The sequence below is a fragment of the Anolis sagrei genome, chromosome 5 (genome assembly GCF_037176765.1).
Source record: "Anolis sagrei isolate rAnoSag1 chromosome 5, rAnoSag1.mat, whole genome shotgun sequence".
Lineage (NCBI taxonomy): Eukaryota > Metazoa > Chordata > Lepidosauria > Squamata > Dactyloidae > Anolis > Anolis sagrei.
Window position 1 is genome coordinate 186,279,930 of NC_090025.1, and position 25,000 is coordinate 186,304,929.

Below are 25,000 nucleotides of genomic sequence, written 5' to 3' on the forward strand. Positions count from 1 at the left end.
TAATCTGGGCTATTTTCCAGATCATGTTTTTTGGGTTAACTGTGGGTAATACTGTGTTTCACACTGAAGAATAAGTGTTTTGAGTCTTTTTGTTTGTTTTTGGACTCTCTTGGTTGTGAACTAATAAACTTTACTTTTACTAAATACTGGTCTGGCGCTTTAAGGGGTCTGTCTTGCAATACTCTATGCTCTACTACTGCTGGAAGCTGTCTGCAGAACCACAATGGATGATTATTTATTTATTGTATTCATATACTGCTTTTCTCACTCCTGGGGGGACTCAAACCAGTTCACAACATAATCCTTAGCAAAATTCAATGCCTTACACATATAAACCATCACATATCAAATAAAGCAATAGTTTAAAACCATTAAAACTATAAACAGCAATCACGAACACAACCAAGAGATTCCAACATTTGGCACAACTTTCATGTTATTGATTTGCTTCTTCAAATGGTTTTAAAGTGGCATAAATGTCTTATCCCTATACCTCTAGGAGGTAGCTATAGCTGGAAAAAAGCAGTGGGCCAAGACTACTGAACAAATTTCACATCTCTGGTGAAATTCAAGATGATTTTCACAAATTCCAATAGAACACTCCACATTTTCATTCTTGTAGAGCTGAATTACAAAATCTTTATAGGACCAGGAGGGCAGCTTCTTCCACATGTGGTGGACATGTAAAGAAGCCCAAAAATACTGAGTCTCAAAAACTATTGGGAATTAAATTTGAAAGAAAACCTGAATACTATCTCTTAGGCCTCACAGACTCCGACTTAAACTTAGATCATAACAAAGATATTCTATTTACTTATATTTCTACAGTGGCAAGAATTTCATATGCAAGGTTTTGGAAATTAAATAAAACACAAGACATGGAAGATTGGACAAGTAAATTAAGAGAAATTAGAGATATGGACAAATTAACCTTACTTTTGAAGTCGATTCGGGAAGCCCAATGAGGAGGACGGAGTGGACACTTTTTGATGTTTATGAAACAGAAAAAGAACTAGAAAGATATTTTTTTTAAAGAGGGATCTCACCGTATAATATAAATATACATATACAGACATATTCTTCTATGTTTTTAATAAAATCAGGAAGGTATAGAGAAAATACAAATAGCTAAAGCACAGAATGGAAGTCAATGGACACATTTTTACTATTATTATTATTATTATTATTTCTTTTTTCTTGGATGTTTGTTACTATTACTCTTGATTTATGACTACTCTATCTTTCTGACTTTTCTGTAAAATGAATGTTCTCCCACTTTCCATGTAAACCCCCCTTCCTTTCTTCCCTGTTAATATATTAATAAAAATTATTCAAAAAAGATGTTTACTGCAATAGTATTCAGATTACTAATCACAAAGTATTTAGCAGTGTTGCTATGTTAATCACCTGGTATATGCATTTGAATTTATAAAAAACCCACAAAATTCTTTATTTTTAAAAATAAAAAAAGCTTTATTATAATTTATTTTCACCACCAATATCTACATAATCCACAAAGCAAATCAGTAAAAAAACAAAAAAACCCACTTCTTTCACAGTAGAACTCCTTCATTTAATAGTCCCTAGGAATCTGTATAGGCAATTTCTTGTTGGGTGGCTGTGAGTATAGCCATGTTCCAGAAGCATTCTCTCCTGACATTTCACCCGCATCTATGGCAGGCATCCTCAAAAGTTGTGAGGTCTTTTGGAAACTAGACAAGTGGGGTTTATGTATCTGTGGAATGTTCAGAGTGGGAGAAAGAACTCCTGACTGCTTGAGACAGGTGTGAATGCCACAACTGGCCACCTTGATTAGCATTAAATGGCCTTGCAGCTTCAAAGCCTGGATGCTTCCTTCCTAGATGAATTCTTTGTTGGGAGGTGTTATCTGGCCATAGATGTGGGCGAAACGTCAGGAAAGAATGCTTCTGGAACATGGCCATACAGCCCAGAAAACTCACAGCAAACCTATGATTCTAGCTATGAAATCTTTTGACAACAATTTCTTGTTAATTTTACTGCTAGTCTAATCAGGTGATAATTCAATCCCAAGATTTAAGTGCGGAGTAATCAAGCTGATTAAGTACTGATTTCTGTCTCCCTCTTGCCCCCAATACCCATGTTTACAGCCATTCTGGTTTATATAAGGATGCCCCAAATACATTGAAAAACCTGAATGCTAGAAGCAAAATAAAACCAAACGAAACGGATTGCATAGTGAGAACTGAAATCAACAAAGGACTCTACATGTTCGGAGAATTCTGCCCTTAGCACCTTCCACAATGTGTTCATCTTCTATGGAGAGAGAATTCCATCACATGAGCTTGTTGTGTACTTTCAAGTTGTTCCTGACCTACAGCAACTCTAAGGTCATGTTTTCTGGGTAAATGTCTTCAGCGTATATGCAGCTGAGAGTATATGACTGGCCCAAGATAACTACACTGCTTTGAACCTCAGAAAGCCATCCATCTGTACTCCAAACAAGTGGGGAAAAACTACACACAAGTCCCAAAGCATATTGTAAACAAAGCCGAAAAAAATAAAATACAATCAATATTCACTGCAACTTAAAACAAATATGAAAACAGAAGAACTCTAGTAGTCATCAGATAAATTAGGCATTCCCCAGAAACATTAAATATGGAATAAGTGTCAGTTCTTTCTGGTAAATTCCCAGCACAGTACAGCGATAACATTAAGACTGAAAAACTCCATGGTGCCTATGTGGTCCTAGAGAAAGGTAGCTTGTGGCCCTCAACATGTTTTTGGATTGATTCCTATGACCCTTCATCACTGAGCCCCCAGTGGCACAATGGGCCAGAAGGACTGAAGGCTGACAGGAAAGTGTGGATGAGCTCCCTCTGTCAGCTCCAGCTCTCCATGCAGGGACATGAGAGAAGCCTCCCACAAGGTAAAACATCAAAACATCCAGGCATCCCTTGGGCAACGTCATTCCAGACAGCCAAATCTCACACCAGAAGCGACTTGCAGATTCTCCAGTCGCTCCTGACATGGAAATAAATAAATCACTGTTTGCTAAGGCTGATAGGAGTTGCAATCCAAAAACTGGACAGCTGCAGATTGCCAATCCCAGACTAGTACTTCTGTGTTATCTCCGCTATCCATACTCAGCGAGCAGCAAGTGACAAACACTGGGAATACAGGGGTTTGACTCACTACAAAGCAACTGTCATATATCCATTCCCAGTGCAGAGTGAATATATGCACAAATAGGAACTAAATGTTGGACAACATTAAATACAGTCAATTTGTTAGGGAATATGCAGGGAGTGTGGATCCAGCTTACTATTTCAGAACCGCATGTTGACCAATCTCCAATGCTATGCCTGCAGTGGTAACATGTCAATATAGCCTTCCAGGTATACAAGTCCTGAATACACAGCAGATAGCGAACATCTCAAATATATTTTAAACCGGAGGTGGGAACCATTTGGGTTCCAAACATTTGGGCTTTGATAGAGCTTGGAAAATTGACTTTTCTGGAATTTTTGTGTGTGTCAGGAGTGACCTGAGAAACTGCAAGTCGCTTCTGGTGTGAGAGAATTGGCTGTCTGCAAGGACATTGCCCAGGGGATGCCCAGATGTTTTACCATCCTGTGGGAGGCTTCTCTCATGTCCCCGTATGGGAAGCTGGAGCTGACAGATGGGAGCTCACCCTGCTCCCTGGATTTGAACTGCCGACCTTTCAGTCAGCAGTGCTCCCAGCACATGGGTTTAACTCATTGCGCCACCTGGGCTTCACTTTCCTGGATTATAATGTCCTTTATCTATCAGCCAATGATATCCTCATCACTGGACTATGCTGGATGGGACTTCCAGGAGTTGGCACATCTCTGGAAGGTCTAGAACTCCCTTTACCTTAGAAGATCTATCCTCTTGTTTGGTTTAGCCTTGAGAAACACCTGAATTTTTAGCCCTTCCTTTTTGGTTGGGATTGACTATCTGAATTCTTTCTCACACTTGCTTCAACAGCTCTCTGCTGCCACCCTCCTGAACTGAACAAATAGCATGTCTGGGAAAAGTGCATTTTGTTTCCTATTTGGAAGAATAGCTCTTTCAGAATTCTAACATTCAGGATTCTAACATTCAGCCCTCACCCCAATGTTAAACTTCAAGGGAAAATATTCAGTGATTGCCCATTGCATGAACAGGCTCACAAATCAGAGTGAAAGGACAGGTGAAGCCAGAAAGCAGAACATCGGATTTGAAGACTAAAGACATAGCGAAGAATCCATGGAACGGCCAGGACTAACAGCAGCTCTTCAGAATCTCAGGCAGAGCTTTTCAGAATTCACCAGCCAGCATAGACATATGTGTTAGATCAGTGGTTCTCAACCTGTGGGTCCCCAGATGTTTTGGCCTACAACTCCCAGAAATCCCAGCCAGTTTACCAGCTGTTAGGATTTCTGGGAGTTCAAGGCCAAAACATCTGGGGACCCACAGGTTGAGAACCACTGTGTTACATTTTTTTTGTCATGTCAGGAGCAACTTGAGAAACTGCAAGTTGCTTCTGATGTGAGAGAACTGGCCGTCTGCAACTGTGTTAGATGATTGTGAATGATGCGGCTCAAACTAGGGAAATATCCACATTCTGGTGGGCTATTTCACATCACCAATTCCCTGATTCTTTTAACTTAAAGGCAGTAAACTGGAAGCTTCAATCACACCTCCCATCTTCCCAACTACATTGGTTAGGGCTGGAGACCCAAGATTATGGAAAAATCTATAATCACCACTCTAGCTTTATGCCAAGACAGAACCTGGACCTTTTGCATGCACTATGCAATGACATTCCCCATCATCTATTCAAATGAAAGTAAAGATGAGATTCTGACTTTTGCAATCTTGGGGAATCCTTAAGACATAACCCAATGCAGATGCACAATTCCTGAAATGCCATTGTACTTCTACTTCGCAGAAAAGAGAAGACCATTCTTTGTGAGGAAAGTATCAATTCCTTGCATCATAGCATTATGTCCTTGGCAGAATAACTGCTCCTAAAAAACCCAAATGTCAGAATCCTCCAAAAAAAGGGATGCTACCAATATTTCAGTAGGACTCTACTGAACAAGGCTGGCTGTGAACACCAGCAAAGATCTGGCAGAGGGTGTTTGACTATTTGGTTCAAGTGCCTGAAAATGGATGCTTGAAATAATTCCTGGCATTGCCCCTTTGCTTCCCAAAATGGTTAAAAAAGGCACGAGTAAACAAAGCGACCAAAATAATGGAATCAAACGACTTCTTTCCCCAGCTTCAGGCCTTTAACATCGTGGCTTCTTTCCGGATGAGTTCACCTTTTCCATCAGGAGGAATATGTGCTCGGCAAACTCTCGGATGGCGCCACGGCCCCCATTGCATTTGCAGATGTAGCTCGTGGCTTTCTGTGCAGACGCGCAACCGTCGGCGGGAACAGCGCTCATGCCGGCTTTCTTCAGGCACTCCACGTCGGACTCTTCATTTCCTACAAGGAGAGAGATGTCACGACACATTCAGTCTATTTTTTAAAAAGATAAAGCACACTGCCAGCAGACAACTACAAGCTCAACCATTTACTTGTTAAGCACTGTGTTGCATTTAAAAGGGTTAGCAGCAAAAGGCAAGAAAGGAAACCTAGAAAACAACACGGGTGCAGGGCATTTTGTGCAGGAGAACTTCACGGCACCCTGGATTGCATTTAATCAACACTACGTTAATATAATCCTTTGTTACCGTTTTAACTGCCCTTGGATCCTGGGATTTGAAGTTTGAATTCTATGCAGCTCATTTCAATGTTGTATATAGTTCAGGGGAACAGACCAGAGAATTCACACCAACCTAAAAATGCCTGGATTTTATAGGATGAACCCATGCCAGTTAAAGCACTATCAAGTTGCAATAACTGTGCAGTGTTGGATATCCAACTTGGGTTCTGCATGCATTTATTTACTTGCAAGTATTTGCAAACTATTTACATCAAAAGCATAACAATATTCAAACATACCTCTTAAAACAATATATATTTATATAATCTACTTCTAGATACATAATAAAAGTGAAAAGATGTGTGTATGTGGCAAGGGTGTCCACTTACACAGACAAGCTCCACAAACAGATATTGTTCCTACTACTCAGGAGACAGCAAAAGTCCTCCTTCCAATGACATTGCAAGTTATAGTGAACACCATGAACATGTATAAGAGTCCTGCCAATGTCCTCCACAAACACCATACTGCCCACAACAATGTGAATGCTTTCATTTCGGAACAATTTCCTCCTAGATTTTACATGTTTCCTCAACCACAGATATCCCAGTGTTTCTTGCTCTATCTATTGGTGTGGAATTTGCACGCTCCTGCCCACTGTCTCTACCTTAACCCTTTCTTACTCTTTTCAACTCTATCTGTACAACAAACTGAGCAGAACTAATCAGCAACTAAACATACTGGAGGATTTTGAGGGATTGACTCCACATGATGGAAGTTGTAGTTCACCCTGCATCAAGTCAGAGTATTGTGACCCCCACTGACAAGGCACCTGGACCACATTTGGCACACAGAGCCCCCATAACCTAAGAAAAATACTGGAGAAGTTTGGGGGGGGGGATTCAGCTTAATGTATAGCCATTGTAGGTACTAGGATTTATAGTTCGCCTTCAATCAAAGAGCACTCTGGACCCCACCAATGATGGCCTTGGACCTAACTTGGCATACAGAACTCACACAACTAACTGAAAATACTAGAGGGGTTTGGAGAAAACTGACCTTCATTTCTGGAAGTTGTAGTTCACTTACATCCAAAGACACGGTGGCCATCACCGATGACAGATCTGGACCAAACTTGCCACAAAAAACCCCCGTGACCAACTGAACCTACTCGACAGGTTTGAGGGGACTGACTCACCATAGTGGGAGTTGTAGTTTACCCTACAGTCAGAGATCACACTGAGCCCCACCGATGATGCATCTAGAGCAAACTTGCCCAACATGACAAAATTTAAGTACTGATGGAGTTTCAGGGTTTTAACCTGGCATGATGTGAGTTGTAGCTCACCCACAACCTTATGCATTTTGCACAATCAAAAATAACTTTTTCAAATAACCCGGGCAATGCCAGGTACCCAGACTAGTTATATATAAATCTAAGATAGCCTGAGCAAATTTTCAACAACTAGAATGTCTTCAACATACATTTCTACATTTTGGATACACTTTTGTGTACTATTTGTATAAGACCTCTCTTTTTTCCCATATCTGTCAAAAAAGCCACCCTCCTGCTGATCTTAAAAATCATGTTGGTTTTTCTAGGGAATTTCCACACAGTCTGGGCCCAAGATGGGAATTGATAAAGAACAGAATGAATAAAGAATGAAAATTGGCTTCCATTTAGGAAAGTAGAAAGAGGACAACCTAACCTAAGTATGCCACTTCCTTCCAGCACAACCCCATTTCCTTCCTCCATTCATCTACAACTTGTAGCTTGTCTGTCACGCTGACTTCCACAACACAACCCAGCGTCACAGCAGAAAGCATTTTCGATGAGCATTTCCTCTCGGAGATCATCCGCACCTAGAAAAACAAAAAAAGAGAAATCACATAAAGAAAACATCTACTGAACATGTCCTGGTAGGGCAGAAGAGTTCCTATGGGAGAAAAAAGAGAGCTCAGATGACGAAATACTGAAAACCATGTTTTTTACCTATCATGTAAGAGAGAACCATTATCAAGGACTGGTTAACTGAAGCAACTATGGAATGTAGAGCTGGTTGACAATGATAGGCAAATTCGTGCATGAGGGATCTAAACCCAGCGTCACATTGAATTGAGACAGGCCGCATTATCTCGGGGTGTCTGCACCCTACCCCACTGGAGAAATTACACTGTTTAACCGGTATTGCACCACCTGATATCCACCGGGAAGTAGCAATCAATAGTGAAAGGACCAAGGCAGTTACATCTCCGGCCTGTCCCCTGTTTGGATATCAGCCAGCACGCCAATGACTTAAATCTTAGTTTTCTAAGATCTACAGAGACACTCGCTGGAACACCTCAGCAAGCGAGAGTCCAAAAGTGGCAGGCTCAAACCCAGAACCTCAATCAATGGCTGATACCAAATGAGAGACTCCCTCCTGGGCACACAGAAAACTGGGCGACTTGGAAAGCGCTGAACAGACTACGCTCTGGCACCACAAGATGCAGAGCCAACCTTAAGAAATGGGGCTACAAAGTGGAGTGTGGAGAAGAGCACACCTATTACAATGCAGTCTGAGCTCTGTCACATGCACAATGGAGGACCTTCTTATAGCAACACTAGAGGCACTCCAAGTGGACAACTACTGGTCAAAGGACATTTAATATAATGCCAAGTTTTCAAACTTTGTGGGTTTTTAAAAATACAATGCAACTATTTGGTTCACTCCTGATATGATAAATTATTGATGTGTGCCTTCAAGGTTTTTCCCCTAGATTTTAGAGGAGAAGATAGCTTTTGAAAGAAACTCTTAATCAGCCTTCCTCAATGAACTCTCCTTCTGGTTACTTGGATACAACTTCTTCATCCTAACCAGCTGCGGAAAATATGAGTATTAATCCAATACATTTGGAAGGCTCCACAACTGGAGAAGCTGGTGCATGCTGCTGCTAATCTTCTATCACATGACTCCCGTTAAGCTCCTCAGAAGCACAATTGATGCCTTGTATCTGGAGGAGATACATCCCAGGACTTGTGAAACTGTGGATAATAGCAAAATCACTGAACAAATGACTTCTGGCAGGAGCATGCTGAAAAGTCATACTGCAGTTCCTAAGAAATGCCTCAAAGGACATTGACCTTTTGCTCTTGTTATTGACTCGAGTATAAGTGGAGGGTGAGGAATGCAGCAGCTACTGGTAAATTTCAAAATAAAAATAGATACCAATACAATTACATTAACTGAGGCATCAGGAAGTTAAAAACCATGTATTTTACATGGTTTTTATAATACGTGTTAAATGTTTTAATTTTGTTTTTATGATCGTTGTGGCATCGAATTGTGCCAGTGTAAGCCGACTCAAGTCGCCTTCAGGCTGAGAGGGGTGGCATGGAAATGCACTAAATAATAAATAAGCAAGTAAGTAAATAAATAAATGTTTTTTAATATTTACATAAAACTGTAATTTAAGTCTGTTCAGCTTTGATTAATCCATTATTCTAACCTTCTTCAGAGTAAATGTGCTTACGTATCCTTCCAATAATAATAGAGTAAAATAAGAAATGTAATAAATGTAATAATAATAGAGTAAAATAAGAAATATAATAAAAATAATAATAGAGTAAAATAATGTAAATTCAATAATAATAAATGCAGTAAAAGAATAATGTAAAAGTGATAATAGAGTAAAATAATGTAAATGCAACAACAATAATAATAAACACAGTAAAAGAATAAATGTAATAAAAATTATAACAGAGTAAAATAATAAATAAATTTGACTCGACTATAATCCAAGGGGGACTTTTTCAGCATAAAAAAGGGCTGAAAAGCTCAGTATATATGGTAAATGATCCCCATCTTCCCCAGCTCCATCCCATTTGCAATATGAAGATAATAATGCCAGTTTCCCATGCAAAATGTATGTAGTAGAAACCAAAGCAATTCTAACACTACACATTCTGAATAGTAAATGCCTGCAAGTTTTATGGCAAAGCTTTCCAAACTGTGTGTCGGGACATGTGTGTCGGCTGCAGTGTGTAGGTGTGTCGCACAAATGTAAACAGTACATATATAAGAACTCAGGTCGAGGCCCTGCTCTCGACCCCACCTCTATCACAAGTGAGGCTGGCGGGGACGAGGAGCAGGGCCTTCTCGGTAGTGGCCCCTCACCTGTGGAACTCACTCCCCGGGGAGATTAGATCAGCAACTTCCCTTTTGTCATTCAGAAAAAAGTTGGAAGACCTGGATGTGGGACCAGGCTTTTGGACATTCTGGCAGCTAAAGGAAAGACCTTGATGATGGGCAGGAATTGACTGAACGGAATGGATTTATGGAACTCTGAACACTGACCATGAGATTGTTTACTATTGTGTTATGTACTGATGTTTTTAACCTGTTAACTGTTTAATTGCTTTTATGTATGTATGTATTTTTGACATAGGCATCGAATTGTGCCTTCCTTTGTAAGCCGCCCTGAGTCCCCCCTTGGGGGTGAGAAGGGTGGGGTATAAGTAACTGAAATAAATAAATAAATAAATAATAAAATAAATCCTATATTTTTAAACATGTCAATGAAAAGTTTCCAGGAGATCTGTTGTATCCCATACATTTTATTATTACAGTTTACATATGTGTCTGCATATCATATAAGGCAGTGGTTCTCAACCTGGTGTCCCCAGATGTTTTTGGCCTACAATTCCCAGAAATCCCAGCTAGTTTACCAGCTGTTAGGATTTCTGGGAGTTGAAGGCCAAAAACATCTGGGGACCCCAGGTTGAGAACCACTGATATAAGGGGTTAGTTTAGCCCAGGCATGAGCAAACTTTGGCTCTCCAGGTGTTTTGGACTTCAACTCCAACAATTCCTAACAGTCTACTGACTGTTAGGAATTGTGTGAGTTGAAGTTCAAAACACCTGGGGGGCCAAAGTTTGCCCATGCCTGGTTTAGCCTCTGGTTTGGTCATGTCACCAACACAAAATGTTTGGGGAGCTCTGTTTTATTTATTCATTTAAAACTTTTACATCCCAATCTTCTCACCTCCGTAGAGGGACTCAGACCAGCTTACAGCAAGGATTCAATGCTACTAATACAAGATTAAAATACATATAGATAAAACACATAACCTTTTCCCCTTCTGCTAAATATAAGAAAGGGCTAATAGCCAATAAGGGCAATGAAGGCTTGCCAAGCCCTTCAGAATGCTCTTTGATTGTAGGTGAACTATAAAACCCAGCAACTACAACTCCCAAATGACAAAATCAATCCTCCCCCAACCCCACCAGTATTCAAATTTGTGAGTATTGGGTATTTGTGCCAAATTTGGTTCAGTGAATGAAAATAAATCCTGCATATCAGATATTTACATTACAATTCATAACAGTAGCAAAATTACAGTTATGAAGTAGCAATGAAAAAAAATTATGGTTGGGGGGGGGGGTCACCACAACATGACGAACTGTATTATGGGGTTGCGGCATTAGGAAGGTTGACAACCACTGCTGTAAATCATTCCAAATGCAACAGGTTAAAAAAGTACCTCAACGCCTCTTTTCTGAAGCAAGTTAATCCCCACAGCATCTCTGACATCATAGGAAACGATCTCCTTCTCATCTTCTGAAACATAGATGTGCCCAGTGGTGAGGCATCCATCAATAGTACAAATCAGCAGCTTCACCTCCTTCAGGGTCTCTTTACCAAAGTAGCCGTACCTGGAAACAAGGGCAGAGTAATTGTAGGTAAGGGTAGACAATGTGTTGAAAGTATTGTCGAAGGCTTTCATGGCCGGAATCACTGGGTTGTTGTAGGTTTTTTCGGGCTATATGGCCATGTTCTAGAGGCATTATCTCCTGATGTTTCACCTGCATCTATGGCAAGCATCCTCAGAGGTAGTGAGGTCTGTTGGAACTAGGAAAATGGGTTTATATATTTGTGAAAAGACCAGGGTGGGACAAAGAACTCTTGTCTGCTGGAGCTAGGTGTGAAGTTTCAACTGACCACCTTGATTAGCATTTGATAGCTTGCCAGTGCCTGGAGCAATCTTAGTTGGAAGAGATTCCAAGGAGCATCCCGTCCAAACCCCTTTTGCCATGCAACACAATTAAATAACTCCTGGCAGATGGCCATCCAGCCTCTGTTTAAAAAGTGCCAAAGCTGACTCTACCACACTCGCAAACATCACATTTCACTATCAAACAGCTCTAATTGTCACACATTTCTTCCTGATGTTTAGGTGGAATCCCTTTTCCCTGCTGTTTATTTACTTCATTTATATCCTGCTCTTCTCACCCCTCGGGGAACTCAGGGAAATACATCAACCATCTAGACAAACACTCAATGCCTCAATTATACATATTGTTAAAACATAACATAAAATCACTAAAACGGTAGACATAAAATACAATTTAAAACCATTAAACATTTTAAACATGATAAATCCAATACATAAATAACACACAGCACAAAGTTCAGCTGCGGCATTTCTAACCATGTAATGACAAGATGTTAAATTGCATTTCCGTCATTCACCAAACACTTGTATGAATAGCCAAGTTTTCATTTGTTTCCCAAATGGCAGGAGGGAGAGGACCAATCTGATCTCACTAGGAAGGGGGTTCCACAGCTGAGGGGCCACCACCAAGAAGGCCCTGTCTCTCATCCTCACCAATTGCACTTCTCTCTACCCTTTGGGTTTTGTTGGTCAATCAATTACACTATGTAACAATATTTGGAAAAAAAAAACTGTTTCTGGTTTGAAAGTGTTATTTCCTGTTTAATTATGTGGTATGTACTTTGAAATTAGTTGCTCTATTCCAAAAACTGTAGCTGCTACAAACTATGTTGAATTGGTTGCGACTCAATGAGATATTATTCATTGAAAAACGAGAGCAACATATGCTGTAGGATGCCCCTCAAAAACAAAGTTTCTGCAGTTTCATAAACTTTTCCCATGTTTTCATGATAGAACCAATTAGAAAGTGGCATTTATAACGCAGGAACAAAAACCATGTTGCATAATGTTATCAATCCTAACAGTAGCATTGCCCAGTCCATTGTCCAGTCCACAGAGGACTTTAAGATCAGGAGGCCCTGCTTTCAGTCCCGCCTTCGTCACAAGCACGATTGGCGGTGACGAGAGACAGGGCCTTCTCAGTGGTGGCCCCTCAGCTATGGAACGCCCTCCCTAGGAAGATCAGATATGCTCCCTCCCTCTTGACGTTTCGGAGGCAAGTTAAAACGTGGCTATTCGAGCCAACATTTACAAATACAGAGTAGCTAATATAGGAAATCGAATGACCTGACAATAGAACTGGAGAATGCTTGAGAATAATGAGATGCTGATAATGTTGTTTTTACTGCTTTGTTGATGTTTTATATTGTTTAATGTTTTATCTATACCATGTTTTATGTATACTGATTTGTTGGAACCCACCTTGAGTCGCCGATTGGCTGAGAAAGGCGGCATACAAATACAGCCAATAAATAAATAAGTATGTTTTCATTAAACCACCAGGTAAAGCAAAGGTATTTTATATTAGTCTATTTTAGTCTAAATGGACAAATTTGGAGGAATTTGGGGTCAACGTATAATTAATTCTGACAAGTTAATAAATTGGCACCGTGAAATTGCAAAAGGGAGAAACATCACAACAAAAAAAAATTTGTTTTCGTTTTTACCTCAGGACCCTTTGCTCTGCAATTGGCCAGTCGATGTCAACATCTATATCCACGCTGTGCTCGGCTCGCATTTCGTAATAAGCCATTTTCCCACCCTAAGCAAAATGAGAAAGAACCATTAACTGATTTTGCTGAAACAAACAAACCGACGGATGATCTGGGCTGCTTAGCATGCAGTTGTTCCATATTCACCATCTATGGGACACAAACAAGGGTGGAAAATAGCAGGAAGATGCACTCAGTCCCTGAGGAAGAAAAGTCGGAAATGTCTCATTGAGAGACAGCCGTGTTGAAGAAAACAGTTTGCTTAGTTATAGAAAACACTATCAAGTACTTAAGGATTTCAAACTAGGTTACAAAGGTAGAAAACATTGTGAACTATGTTCCCAAACATCTCAACACATTCTACTGATGTGATAACAGCTACAATAATGAAGTAAGCATGATGTGTACAGTTTGCCTCTTAGGTTCTTGTGGGTTTTTTCGGGCTATATAGCCATGTTTTAGAGGCATTTTCTCCTGACGTTTCGCCTGCATCTATGGCAAGCATCCTCAGAGGTAGTGAGGTCTGTTGGAATTAGGAAAATGGTTTTATATATCTGTGGAATGACTGGGGTGGGGCAAAGAGCTCTTCTCTGCTGGATGTGAATGTTTCAACTGACCACCTCCATTAGCATTTGAAGGCCTGGCTGAGCCTGGGGGAATCTTTTGTTGAGAGGTGTTAAGATGTGCCTGGTTGTTTCCTCTCTGCTGTTTACAAATTACAACAGCATAAACCCATTTTCCTAATTCCAACAGACCTCACTACCTCTGAGGTTGCTTGCCATAGATGCAGGTGAAACGTCAGGAGAAAATGCCTCTAGAATATGGCCATATAGCCCGAAAAAACCCACAAGAACCTAGTGATTCCAGCCATGGAAGCCTTCGACAATAGTTTGCCTCTTATTGGCAACTGCATGACTATCTTAGCCTTTTGTGACTCAACTGCTGCTTTTGTAACATTCTATATAATGTTTATTTTATTGTTTATTTGGGGTGGGGCCCCAGGATCTGAAGGCAGGGTTTACCCAGCACTATGCCATTAAATAAACTGCCCGTGTCAATCTACTATCATACTTCATTTATTCATGGACTGCAAAGAGCTTAAAATATTCTAATTCACCTCATTCTCCAGCAGCAGACAGCATCCCCCAACTCTCTGGGATGAAGGAAGGATAGGGCCACATTCCAGCATTAAGGGGTCAAAAATACTAGCATATTTTAGGTTAAAACTCTTGAAGCTTAAAGCCCAAGCATCTGACTTTAGGCTTAAAATGAAGGCTTTGGAGGGGAATTCCCCTCTCCCCAAGAAAACAGCTCAGACACCCCTCTTCTGGTCCTTCCCTGTATTACAGGATATGAAAGAGTTCTGAATGATAAAGGTATCACTTGGGGAGTCTCAAAAGTAGCTTAGATCTCCATGCCCAAAAATATGAGGTTTTATAAAAACAGTAATTTAATGCCATCACCAACCTGCAAATACCCCTTTTCAATCAAGGCTTTTTTGGCAAAATAAAAGGACCCATTTTCAAACAACTCTCCATCCCAGTCCTGGCGCCGGGGACGTTTGGCCGGGTTCAGATTTTGTGGCACAGTCACTTCACACACTACACAAAAAGAGAGAGGGGGAATATGCTGTGAATGAATGAAGTGTAATGATGTTTTGCTGAAATCTTACATGTCTTCCTGATCATTTTATTCCCCATGCTTTTTAATATCTATATGAAACTGCTGGGAGAGGTCATCGGATATTTTGGAGTTTGGTGCCATCTGTACGCAGATGACACTCAACTCTACTACTCCTTTCCCCCGAAATCCAATGAAGCCCTCCAGATCCTGGACCAGTGCCTGGCTGATGTGATGGACTGGATGACAGCTAACAAGCTGAAGCTTAATCAGACAAGACAGAGGTCCTCCTGGTCAGTTGTGAGGCAGATTGAGGTATAGGATGGCAACCTGCGCTTGATGGGTTACACTCTTCCTGAGGACACAGGTCCGCAGTCTGGGGTCCTTCTGGGCTCAGCGCTGACGCTTGAAGCTCAGGTGTCAGCAATGGCCAGGAGAGCCTTCGCACAGTTAAAGCTTGTGTGCCAGTTGCAACTGTACCTCGAGAAGCCGGACTTGGTCACAGTGGTCCATGCCTTAGTTACATCAAGATTGGATTACTCTAATTCACTCTATATGGGTGATTGGTCCAAAAATCTGCAGCCAGTCTACTAACCGGTGCCAGCTATAGGGAGCACACAATGCCCCTACTAAAGCAGCTCCATTGGCTGCCGATAAGTTTCTGGTTCTAATTCAAAGTGCTAGTTATCACCTATAAAGCCCTAAACAGCTTTTTTTTTGTCATGTTAGGAGTGACTCCTGGTGTGAGAGAATTGGCCGTCTGCAAGGACGTTGCCCAGGGGACGCATGGATGATTTTGATGTTTTTATCATCCTTGTGGGAGGTTTCTCTCATGTCCCTGCATGAGGAGCTGAAGCTGATAGAGGGAGCTCATCTGCCTCTCCTTGGATTCAAACCTGCAACCTGTTGGTCTTCAGTCCTGCCGGAAAAGGGGTTTAACCCACTGCGCCACCGGGGGCTCCTCCTAAACAGCTCAGGTCCTGCCTATCTTTGTGACTGCACTACCCCCCCCCCCCCCCATGAACCAATATGGGTTCTAAGATCTGCCGGGAAGGCCCTCCTCTCAGTCCCGCCGCAGTCACAAGCGTGGTTGGTGGAGACAAGGGAGAAGGCTTTCTCGGTGGTGCCCCCCCCCCCGGCTTTGGAACTCCCTCCCCAGGGAGATTAGACAGACCACCACACTGTCCTCCTTTTGTAGGGACTTGATGACGTGGATCTTCAATCAAGCCTTTGAGAATATTTAGCCCTATTTATGCTCTCTCTCCATTACTGCAGCTAGCATTTGATGAGTGAGTCAATAACTCTTGACCACACGGACGGATGGTGATGAATTGTCATTTCATTCTGACAACTTGGCCTTATGTAATTATATGTTTTGTATTTTAATGTATTTTATGGATTAGTGTATTAGGTGTGATGTTTTTATACTATTGTTTATGAATCTTTTGTTGTGAACCAGCCTGAGTCTGTCTTCGGAGGTCGAGAAGACCGGGTTATAAAAGCTCTAAATAAATAAATAAATAATATTCCAATATTTACAGCCTGGCCATGGTGCCAGTAATTTACTGCCACAGTTAAAAGGATAGTAGCTTGATTAAGTCTGAATTGATGTTTTTATATGTGCATGTGTTTTGTTTTATTGTATTTTATATTGTGTTCACTTTTATGTTGGTTTTAAAGCACTTTGTGCCATCTGTAAGCCGCCCTGAGTCCCTTTGGGGAGATGGTGGCGGGATATAAGAATAAAGTTATTTTTATTAAGTTATTATCTTTCAAAAGGGAGGGACAGCACACACCATTTCTAACTTCACAACCCTCAAGGCATAGTATTGCCTTCCCAAACATGTTAGATCTCTGTCTTCAATTCTGCGGTCTCTTGAGCTTGCAACACTTGTAATCCAAACTTCCTCCCCACTTTAAAACATAGTTATGTCTGGCATATCATGTTACAATTGTCCCCTTGAACCTTAAAAGCCCCAAATGGTTTTTACTTTATCCATTTTCAATTGGCTTATGTTCCCACTAGTTGCAATGATAGCAGCATATAGTAGTTATTGATATTATTCCATTAATAACCCAACTTTTCCCCAATATAAGGAGCAGTAAGCAGTTGGACACATGGATATCCCCTACCTCCTTTTTTGATTTCGCTCCACCTAAACTGGTGCCGCCTCACAACAGAGAAGACAGAGTCGAACCCATCCTCCTGGATCATTTTAGCCACTTTGATAAGATCGGTGGGATGCAAACAGGGAGAGGTCGCTTGAATGTTTCCTATGACATCAACCTCTGGGGAAGAAAGAACAAACAGAGGAAATAAAAACTATAAAATATACAATTGTGGGAGTTGAAGTCCAAAACACCTGGAAGGCTGAAGTTTGCCCATGGCTGGTCTAAAACATGTTGGCCAAAAGACACCCAAAGTAATGTTTAGAAGCTCTGCTTTTCAGTGCTTTCTTACACCGAAAATCGGTGTCTATAAATAAATTTCCTAACAACCCCCAGAATGACTCAATATTGACTCAAACCACACCGTCATGATACTGGAGGAATTCCACAATAGCGTCCATGGAGGTGGAGGAGTCTTTGGACACTTCTGAGCTCCTTCGATGAACCTGAGCTCCAAACTGCTTGGCCACTTTCTCAATTTCATCATGGTCCGTTGAAACCCAAACACTGTTTGGAGACAACAACAACAAATAGCAGTCTTACAAACCAGTAAGGACTAAGGCTGGTGCTTACTTAGGGACAGAAATAGCTAAATCTTGTAATCTAACAAATTGGAAGAAGAGGAATAATGATTCTGTGAGTCTATATTCCTTTTTCACTATTAGCCATGGCAGCAGCAATGAGTTTCCCGAGAATCTAATGAGAAATCACTCTTCTTTAAATTGAGATAACAGCTGACCCATCATGCATAGCAAATCTGTAAACAGCCCATCATGTGATTTCCAATTATACTGTTAGGACCACAGAAGGCAGATTGATGTGATAGCAATTTCTACATCAAATAGAAGAGCTGAATAAACGGGAAAGGCCAAGTAGGCTGATCCCATGAGTATTTACTTACTAAGAAGGGAGCCTCAGAAGAATCAGTGAAGTATGTTTCTAAAAGGCCAGACGTAGCATTGTAACCTTAATAAGTCCAACAGAGAGGCTTTTATTGAAAACATAAACAATTAAGGCTGCAAGGATTCAATGTTACTTCACTTCGGGTGCATCTACACTGCAGAATTAATGCAATTTGACACCACTTTAGCTGCCATAACTTTAGCTGCTATCGGATTCTGAGAGCTGTAGTTTAGTGAGGCACCACAACTCTTTGGCAAAGAAGGCTAAAATTACAATAGCAAAACACCAGAGAGGAAACACCCAGGCACATCTTAACACCTCTCAACAAAAGAGAGGTGGTCATTCCAGATATATAAACCCACTTTCCTAGTTCCAATAGACCTCACTACCTCTGAAGATGCTTGCCATAGATGCAGGCGAAATGCCAGGAGAAAATGCCTCTAGAACATGGCCATATAGCCCGAAAAAAACCTACAACAATCCAGTGATTCCAGCCATGAAAGCCTTCGACAATACAAATAAATTATGCCAGGAGGACGGGGGAAATTTTGAGGGCCAGACAAATGGGCCTATTTATTATTTTATTTATTTACGGCATTTATATGCCACCCTTCTCACCCCGAAGGGGACTCAGAGCAGCTTACAATATATATTTTCATACAATATATTATATTATTAGCATAGTACAATATCACTATATATTACTATATTGCACTATACCATTATATTGTAATATTATTAGTAATATTACATGTAATGTAAATATATAATTATAATTATAATATTGAATTATTATTACTAGTATTACATGTCTGGCCCGCAGGCCTTAGTTTACCCGTGCCTGATAGATATATACACACAGAGAGTCTGCCATTGTATATTATAGGAATTGAGCATCTACAAATTTAAATATCCATGAAAGTCCTGTAACCAAATCCAGCAAATATTAAGGGCCCACTGTATACTGGATAAAAAGGGAATAAAATGTGAGTAATATCTTCACAAATAATGAAGTCACTTCTGGGCATTCAGCCACCTATCTATCAACAAAAAAACAAAGCGAATACAGGACAATCCGGTTGTGAGAGCTGAAAACAGTGCAGTGGTTCTAAAATGACAAACGGTAATGGATTTGCAAATCCTAAAAGAAAAGACAGAGGAACCACACCTGCTCTTAAAATACTGCATTCCTGAGACATTATATATTGCTTTCGAGTCCTCCTGTATTTTCACTGAAAGGATAATAATAATTGACTTAATTGAATTTCTATTTTCTACTTTGCTGCTATCTATAGAAGCACAAGCCCAATAAAGATAGCTATTACTTCTTTTTTTAAAAGGAACATAAAATAATAGAAATAATGTAAATAATAAAAAAGATAAATAAAACAAAAAAATTAAATGAAGTCAAAATGGGAAATGCATTTATCTTTCATATACTTCTTATACACATAGCTTGAAGTACAAAATGATATATAAATAATAACGTAAATAACAATAAATTAATATTATATTTTAAAATTATTTTAAATAATAAATAATAATAACTATGTACATAATAAATTGAAATAATATTTGAAACCTTTTAAAAAATAACAATAACAATAATGCATAGTGAGGTATCTTGGGAATCCAAATGCCAAATTCATTTACCCTTCATATACACTTTATACAACAGTCTAAAAGTATATATATATATATATATATGTGTGTGTGTGTGTGTGTGTGTGTGTGTGTGGATGAAACAATGTTTGTGTACAGAGAGCAGAGCTACCACTCTCTCAGCCATCTATGCCATTCTGGTGGGCACACTGTAACCTCAAATTCAAGTCTGGGGTTTGGATTTCCATGATATCTCACTATGCATTATTATTGTTGTTATTATTATTTTAAATAAGTTTCAACTATTATATTAATTAATAATTACCTATATTATGGCTGGTTGGCTTTGTTGGGGGTGCTTTGAATGCGATTGTCCTGCTTCTTGGCAGGGGTTTTTGAACTGGATGGCCCACAAGGTCTCTTCCAACTCTATGATTCTATGATTATTTATTTATTATTTAAAATATAATATTAATTTATTCATTGTTATTTACATTATTATTTATATATCATTTGATTCTTCAAGCTATGCATATAGGATGTCTATGAAAGATGAATGCATTTTCCCTTCCAAATTCTTTTTTTGTTTTATTTTTGTTTACCCTTCATATACGCTTTATGTTGTTGTTCATTCGTTCAGTCGTCTCCGACTCTTCGTGACCTCATGGACCAGCCCACGCCAGAGCTCCCTGTCGGCCGTTACCACCCCCAGCTCCTTCAAGGTCAGTCCAGTCACTTCAAGGATGCCATCCATCCATCTTGCCCTTGGTCGGCCCCTCTTCCTTTTGCCTTCCACTTTCCCTAGCATAATTGTCTTCTCTAGGCTTTCCTGTCTCCTCATGATGTGGCCAAAGTACTTCAACTTTGTCTCTAGTATCTTTCCCTCCAGTGAGCAGTCGGGCTTTATTTCCTGGAGGATGGACTGGTTGGATCTTCTCGCAGTCCAAGGCACTCTCAGAACTTTCCTCCAACACCACAGCTCAAAAGCATCGATCTTCCTTCGCTCAGCCTTCCCTAAGGTCCAGCTCTCACATCCGTAGGTGACTACAGGGAATACCATGGCTTTGACTAGGCGGATCTTTGTTGCCAGTTTGATGTCTCTACTCTTTACTACTTTATCGAGACTGGACATTGCTCTCCTCCCAAGAAGTAAGCGTCTTCTGATTTCCTGGCCACAGTCTGCATCTGCAGTAATCTTTGCACCTAGAAATACAAAGTCTGTCACGGCCTCCACGGTTTCTCCCTCTATTTTCCAGTTGTCAATAATTCTTGTTGCCATAATCTTGGTTTTTTTGACGTTTAGCTGCAACTCGGCTTTTGCGCTTTCTTCTTTCACCTTGATTAGAAGGCTCCACAGCTCCTCCTCGCTTTCGGCCATCAGAGTGGTGTCATCTGCATATCTGAGGTTGTTAATGTTTCTTCCAGCAATTTTTACCCCAGCTTTGCATTCATCCAGCCCCGCACATCCTCGCATGATGTGTTCTGCATACAAGTTAAAAAGGTTGGGTGAGAGGATGCAGCCTTGCCGTACGCCTTTCCCAATCTTGAACCAGTCTGTTGTTCCATGGTCAGTTCTGACTGTTGCTACTTGGTCCTTGTACAGATTCCTCAGGAGAGAGACAAGGTGGCTTGGGATGCCCATCCCACCAAGAACTTGCCACAATTTATTATGATCCACACAGTCAAAGGCTTTAGAATAGTCAATGAAGCAGAAGTAGATGTTTTTCTGAAACTCCCTGCCTTTCTCCATTATCCAGCGGATATTGGCAATCTGGTCTCTCGTTCCTCTGCCTTTTCTAAACCCAGCTTGAACATCTGGCAACTCTCGCTCCATGTATTGCTGGAGTCTTCCTTGCAGGATCTTGAGCATTACCTTACTGGCATGAGAAATAAGGGCCACTGTACGGAAGTTGGAGCAGTCTTTCGCATTCCCCTTTTTTGGTATGGGGATATAAGTTGATTTTTTTCCAGTCTGATGGCCATTCTTGTGTTTTCCATATTTGCTGGCATATGGCATGCATCACCTTGACAGCATCATCTTTTAAGATTTTAAACAGTTCAGCTGGGATCCCGTCGTCTTCTGCTGCCTTGTACAACAGCCTTTATACAACAGCCTTAAGATAATTTTATAGAATAATTTTATAGAATATTTTAAAATTTTACCTGTCCATACGTATCTTCCCCTATAAACCATCAAAGACTTAAAAATCTTCCGGAGAGGCCCTGCTCTCGGTCTCATCACCTTCGCAGTCGCGCTTGGTGGGGCGAGAGACAGGACCTTCTCTGTGGTGGCCCCCTGCCATAAAACAGTATTTTCTGTGTGGGATGTTTGGCCCAACTCCATTGTTGGTGGGGCTCGGAATGCTCTTTGATTGTAGGTGAACTATGAATCACAGCAACTACAACTCCCAAATGTCAAGGTCTATTTCCCCCAAACTCCACCAGTGTTCATGTATGGGCATATTGAGTATCCATGCCAAGTTTGGTCCAGATCCATCATTGTTTGAGTCCACAGTGCTCTCTGGATGTCGGTGAACTACAACTCTCAAACTCAAGGTCAATAGCCACCAAATCCTTCCAGTATTTTCTGTTAGGGGAGTTCTGTGTGCCACATTTGGTTCAATTCTATTGTTGGTGGAGTTCTGAATGCTCTTTGATTGTAGGTGAACTATAAATCCCAGCAACTACAACTCCCAAATGTCAAGGTCTATTTCCCCTCCAAACTCCATCTGTGTTTATATTTGGGTATATTGAGTATTTGTGCCAAGTTTGGTCCAGATCCATCATTGTTTGAGCCCACAGTGCTCTCTAGGTGAACTACAACTCCAAAACCCAAGGTCATTGCTCCCCAAACCCTTCTAGTGTTTTTTGTTGGTCATGGGAGTCCAGTGTGCCAAGTTTGATTCAATTCCATCGTTGGTGGAGTTCAGAATGCTCTTTGATTATAAGTGAACTATAAATCCCAGCAACTACAACTCTTAAATGACAAAATCATTTTTTTTGAGTGATGGTCACTCATTGTGTAGTGAGACGTTTTGTTGCCAAATTTGGTGTGATTTCGTTCATTGGTTCTTTTGTTTTTAAGGTAATCGTTATGCACAGAACATTTAAATAAATATGCATGAAACAATGTTCGTGCACAGAAAACACAGCTAAAGCTGTCTCAGCCACCTATGCCATCCTGGTGGGCACACTGGAACCCCGAAGTCAAGGCTGGAAACAAAAGACCTCTACCTCTTTGAAAAAAGGCGGGAGGGGGAATCTGAGAGAGAGAAGGGTGGGGTGAAATTGACGCATGCGCACACCTCTGAAAGACGCCCGAGTCGAGGGCTGCCCTCAGCACCCAGCCAATTAGCGGGACCCCGGCGAGGGGCTTAATGTTCTTCAGCGGGATGCCTTTGCTGCCTCCGCGGGCCAGGATGAGCGCTGCCAGGTGCGAAGGAGGCTGCTCAGCGTCTCCCGACGGCCGGCACAGGGCAGGGGAAGGCATCGCAGCAGCCATGACTCTGAGGGAAAATTGGGGACTTGGCACTCCACACTTGAGCCACGCCCACCAATGCAGCGGTGACGCAATCACGCACCGCCGTGGCAATGAGGGAAAACTTTACTCTCTGTCGCGCCCACTCACGCCGCGGTGACGTCATCACGCACAAGCAACGCCTAGGCATGCTTTGAGGCGGATTTCTGCCTCAAAGCACCCTGGGACTCGTAGTTCGACTGGGAAGCCATTTTTGTGGACTTAGAATGGGTTCTTGCAGTGATGTCTAATTCCAGCAGAGGGCTTCCTGCACACATCTGAAGATGACCATCTATCTATCTATCTATCTATCTATCTATCTATCTATCTATCTATAAATGCTCTGTGCATAATGAGTACCTTAGAAACAAAACAACCAATGAACGAAATCACACCAAATTTGGCAACAAAACATCTCACTACACAAGGAGTGACCATCACTCAAAAATCCCTCTCCACTGCCAGAGATATAGCTTAATGGTGTAACATTAGAAAATGTTGACCATTTCCGCTACCTTGGCAGCCACCTCTCCACCAAAGTCAACATTGACACTGAAATGCAACACCGCCTGAGCTCTGCGGGTGCAGCTTTTTTTCCAAATGAAGCAGAGAGTGTTTGAGGACCAGGACATCTGTAGGGAGTCCAAGGTGCTTGTTTATAAAGCTATTGTCCTCCCAACCGTGCTATATGCCTGCGAAACGTGGACTGCCTACAGACGTCACACACAACTCCAGGATCGATCCCATCAGCGCTGCCTCCGGAAAATCCTGCAAATCTCTTGGGAAGACAAGCAGACAAATGTCCGTGTCCTGGAAGAAGCAAAGACCACCAGCACTGAAGCGATGGTCCTCCGCCATCAACTCCGCTGGACCAGCCACGTTGTCCGGATGCCCGACCACCGTCTTCCAAAGCAGTTGCTCTACTCCGAACTCAAGAATGGAAAACGGAATGTTGGTGGACAGGAAAAGAGATTTAAAGAGATTTAAAGAAGGACTCGAAGCCAACCTTAAAAACTCTGGCATAGACACCGGGAACTGGGAAGACCTGGCCCTTGAGTTCTCCAGCTGGAGGTCAGCTATGACCAGCAGTGCTGCAGAATGTGAAGAGGCATGAATGGAGGGCGAAAGAGAGAAACGTGCCAAGAGGAAGGCGCGTCAAGCCAACCCCGACCGGGACCTCCTTCCACCTGGAAAGATTTAAAACATTTTCAGAAACAGAGCTTTAGAAACATTTAATCTTACAGACACATTTTAGGCACGTATCATTTTGTGACACAAATTCGGTTTTACTTGCAAATCAGACTTCATACCAACCCCTTATAAATTGTAATAACTAATACCGGTGTATAAATTACAATACATAAATTGTAACAATTATATGATCTCTATAATGGTCTGTATAATGACCAAGTAGCAACAGTAAGAACTGACTATGGTGTCGCAACTCAGGATAGATTCACCTTGCTCAGACCAAGACTGTAGGTTTTGTAGTTTACTGAAGAAAAAGCATAATCAAAAACATAGAAATAAGGCTGCAAAAGTTCAATAGCCAAAACAGTCTTAAATGCAAAGGCAGTGTTTCCAAGGTCCAAAGGCAAATAACATGAAGTATCATCCACAAGCATTGGTCAAACAAGAATCCATGGCAGCATGACAAAGTCCCCAGAAACCCGGATCAAAACCAAAGTCCCAAAGAGCCAAAAGCTTTCCCCAAAAGCCGAGGCAATTCCAGAGAAGTTAACAGGGTGTAAGCAAATTTGCACTGACAAAGGATTGACTT

The 25,000-nt window shown here is 41.2% G+C and overlaps 1 protein-coding gene across 1 annotated transcript; it reads right to left on the reverse strand.

The window, feature by feature from the left end:
• Positions 1-1,407: 1,407 nt before the first annotated feature.
• CMAS (cytidine monophosphate N-acetylneuraminic acid synthetase) lies at positions 1,408-23,243 on the reverse strand. Its single transcript, XM_060776534.2, has 8 exons — positions 23,009-23,243; positions 17,563-17,705; positions 17,163-17,318; positions 14,877-15,010; positions 13,365-13,459; positions 11,227-11,398; positions 7,412-7,565; positions 1,408-5,482 (listed from the first exon to the last, which is right to left on the reverse strand). The coding sequence occupies exons 1-8, from the start codon at positions 23,203-23,205 to the stop codon at positions 5,283-5,285; spliced, it is 1,251 nt and encodes a 416-aa protein (XP_060632517.2). The 5' UTR covers positions 23,206-23,243; the 3' UTR covers positions 1,408-5,282.
• Between the last annotated feature and the right edge of the window lie 1,757 nt (positions 23,244-25,000).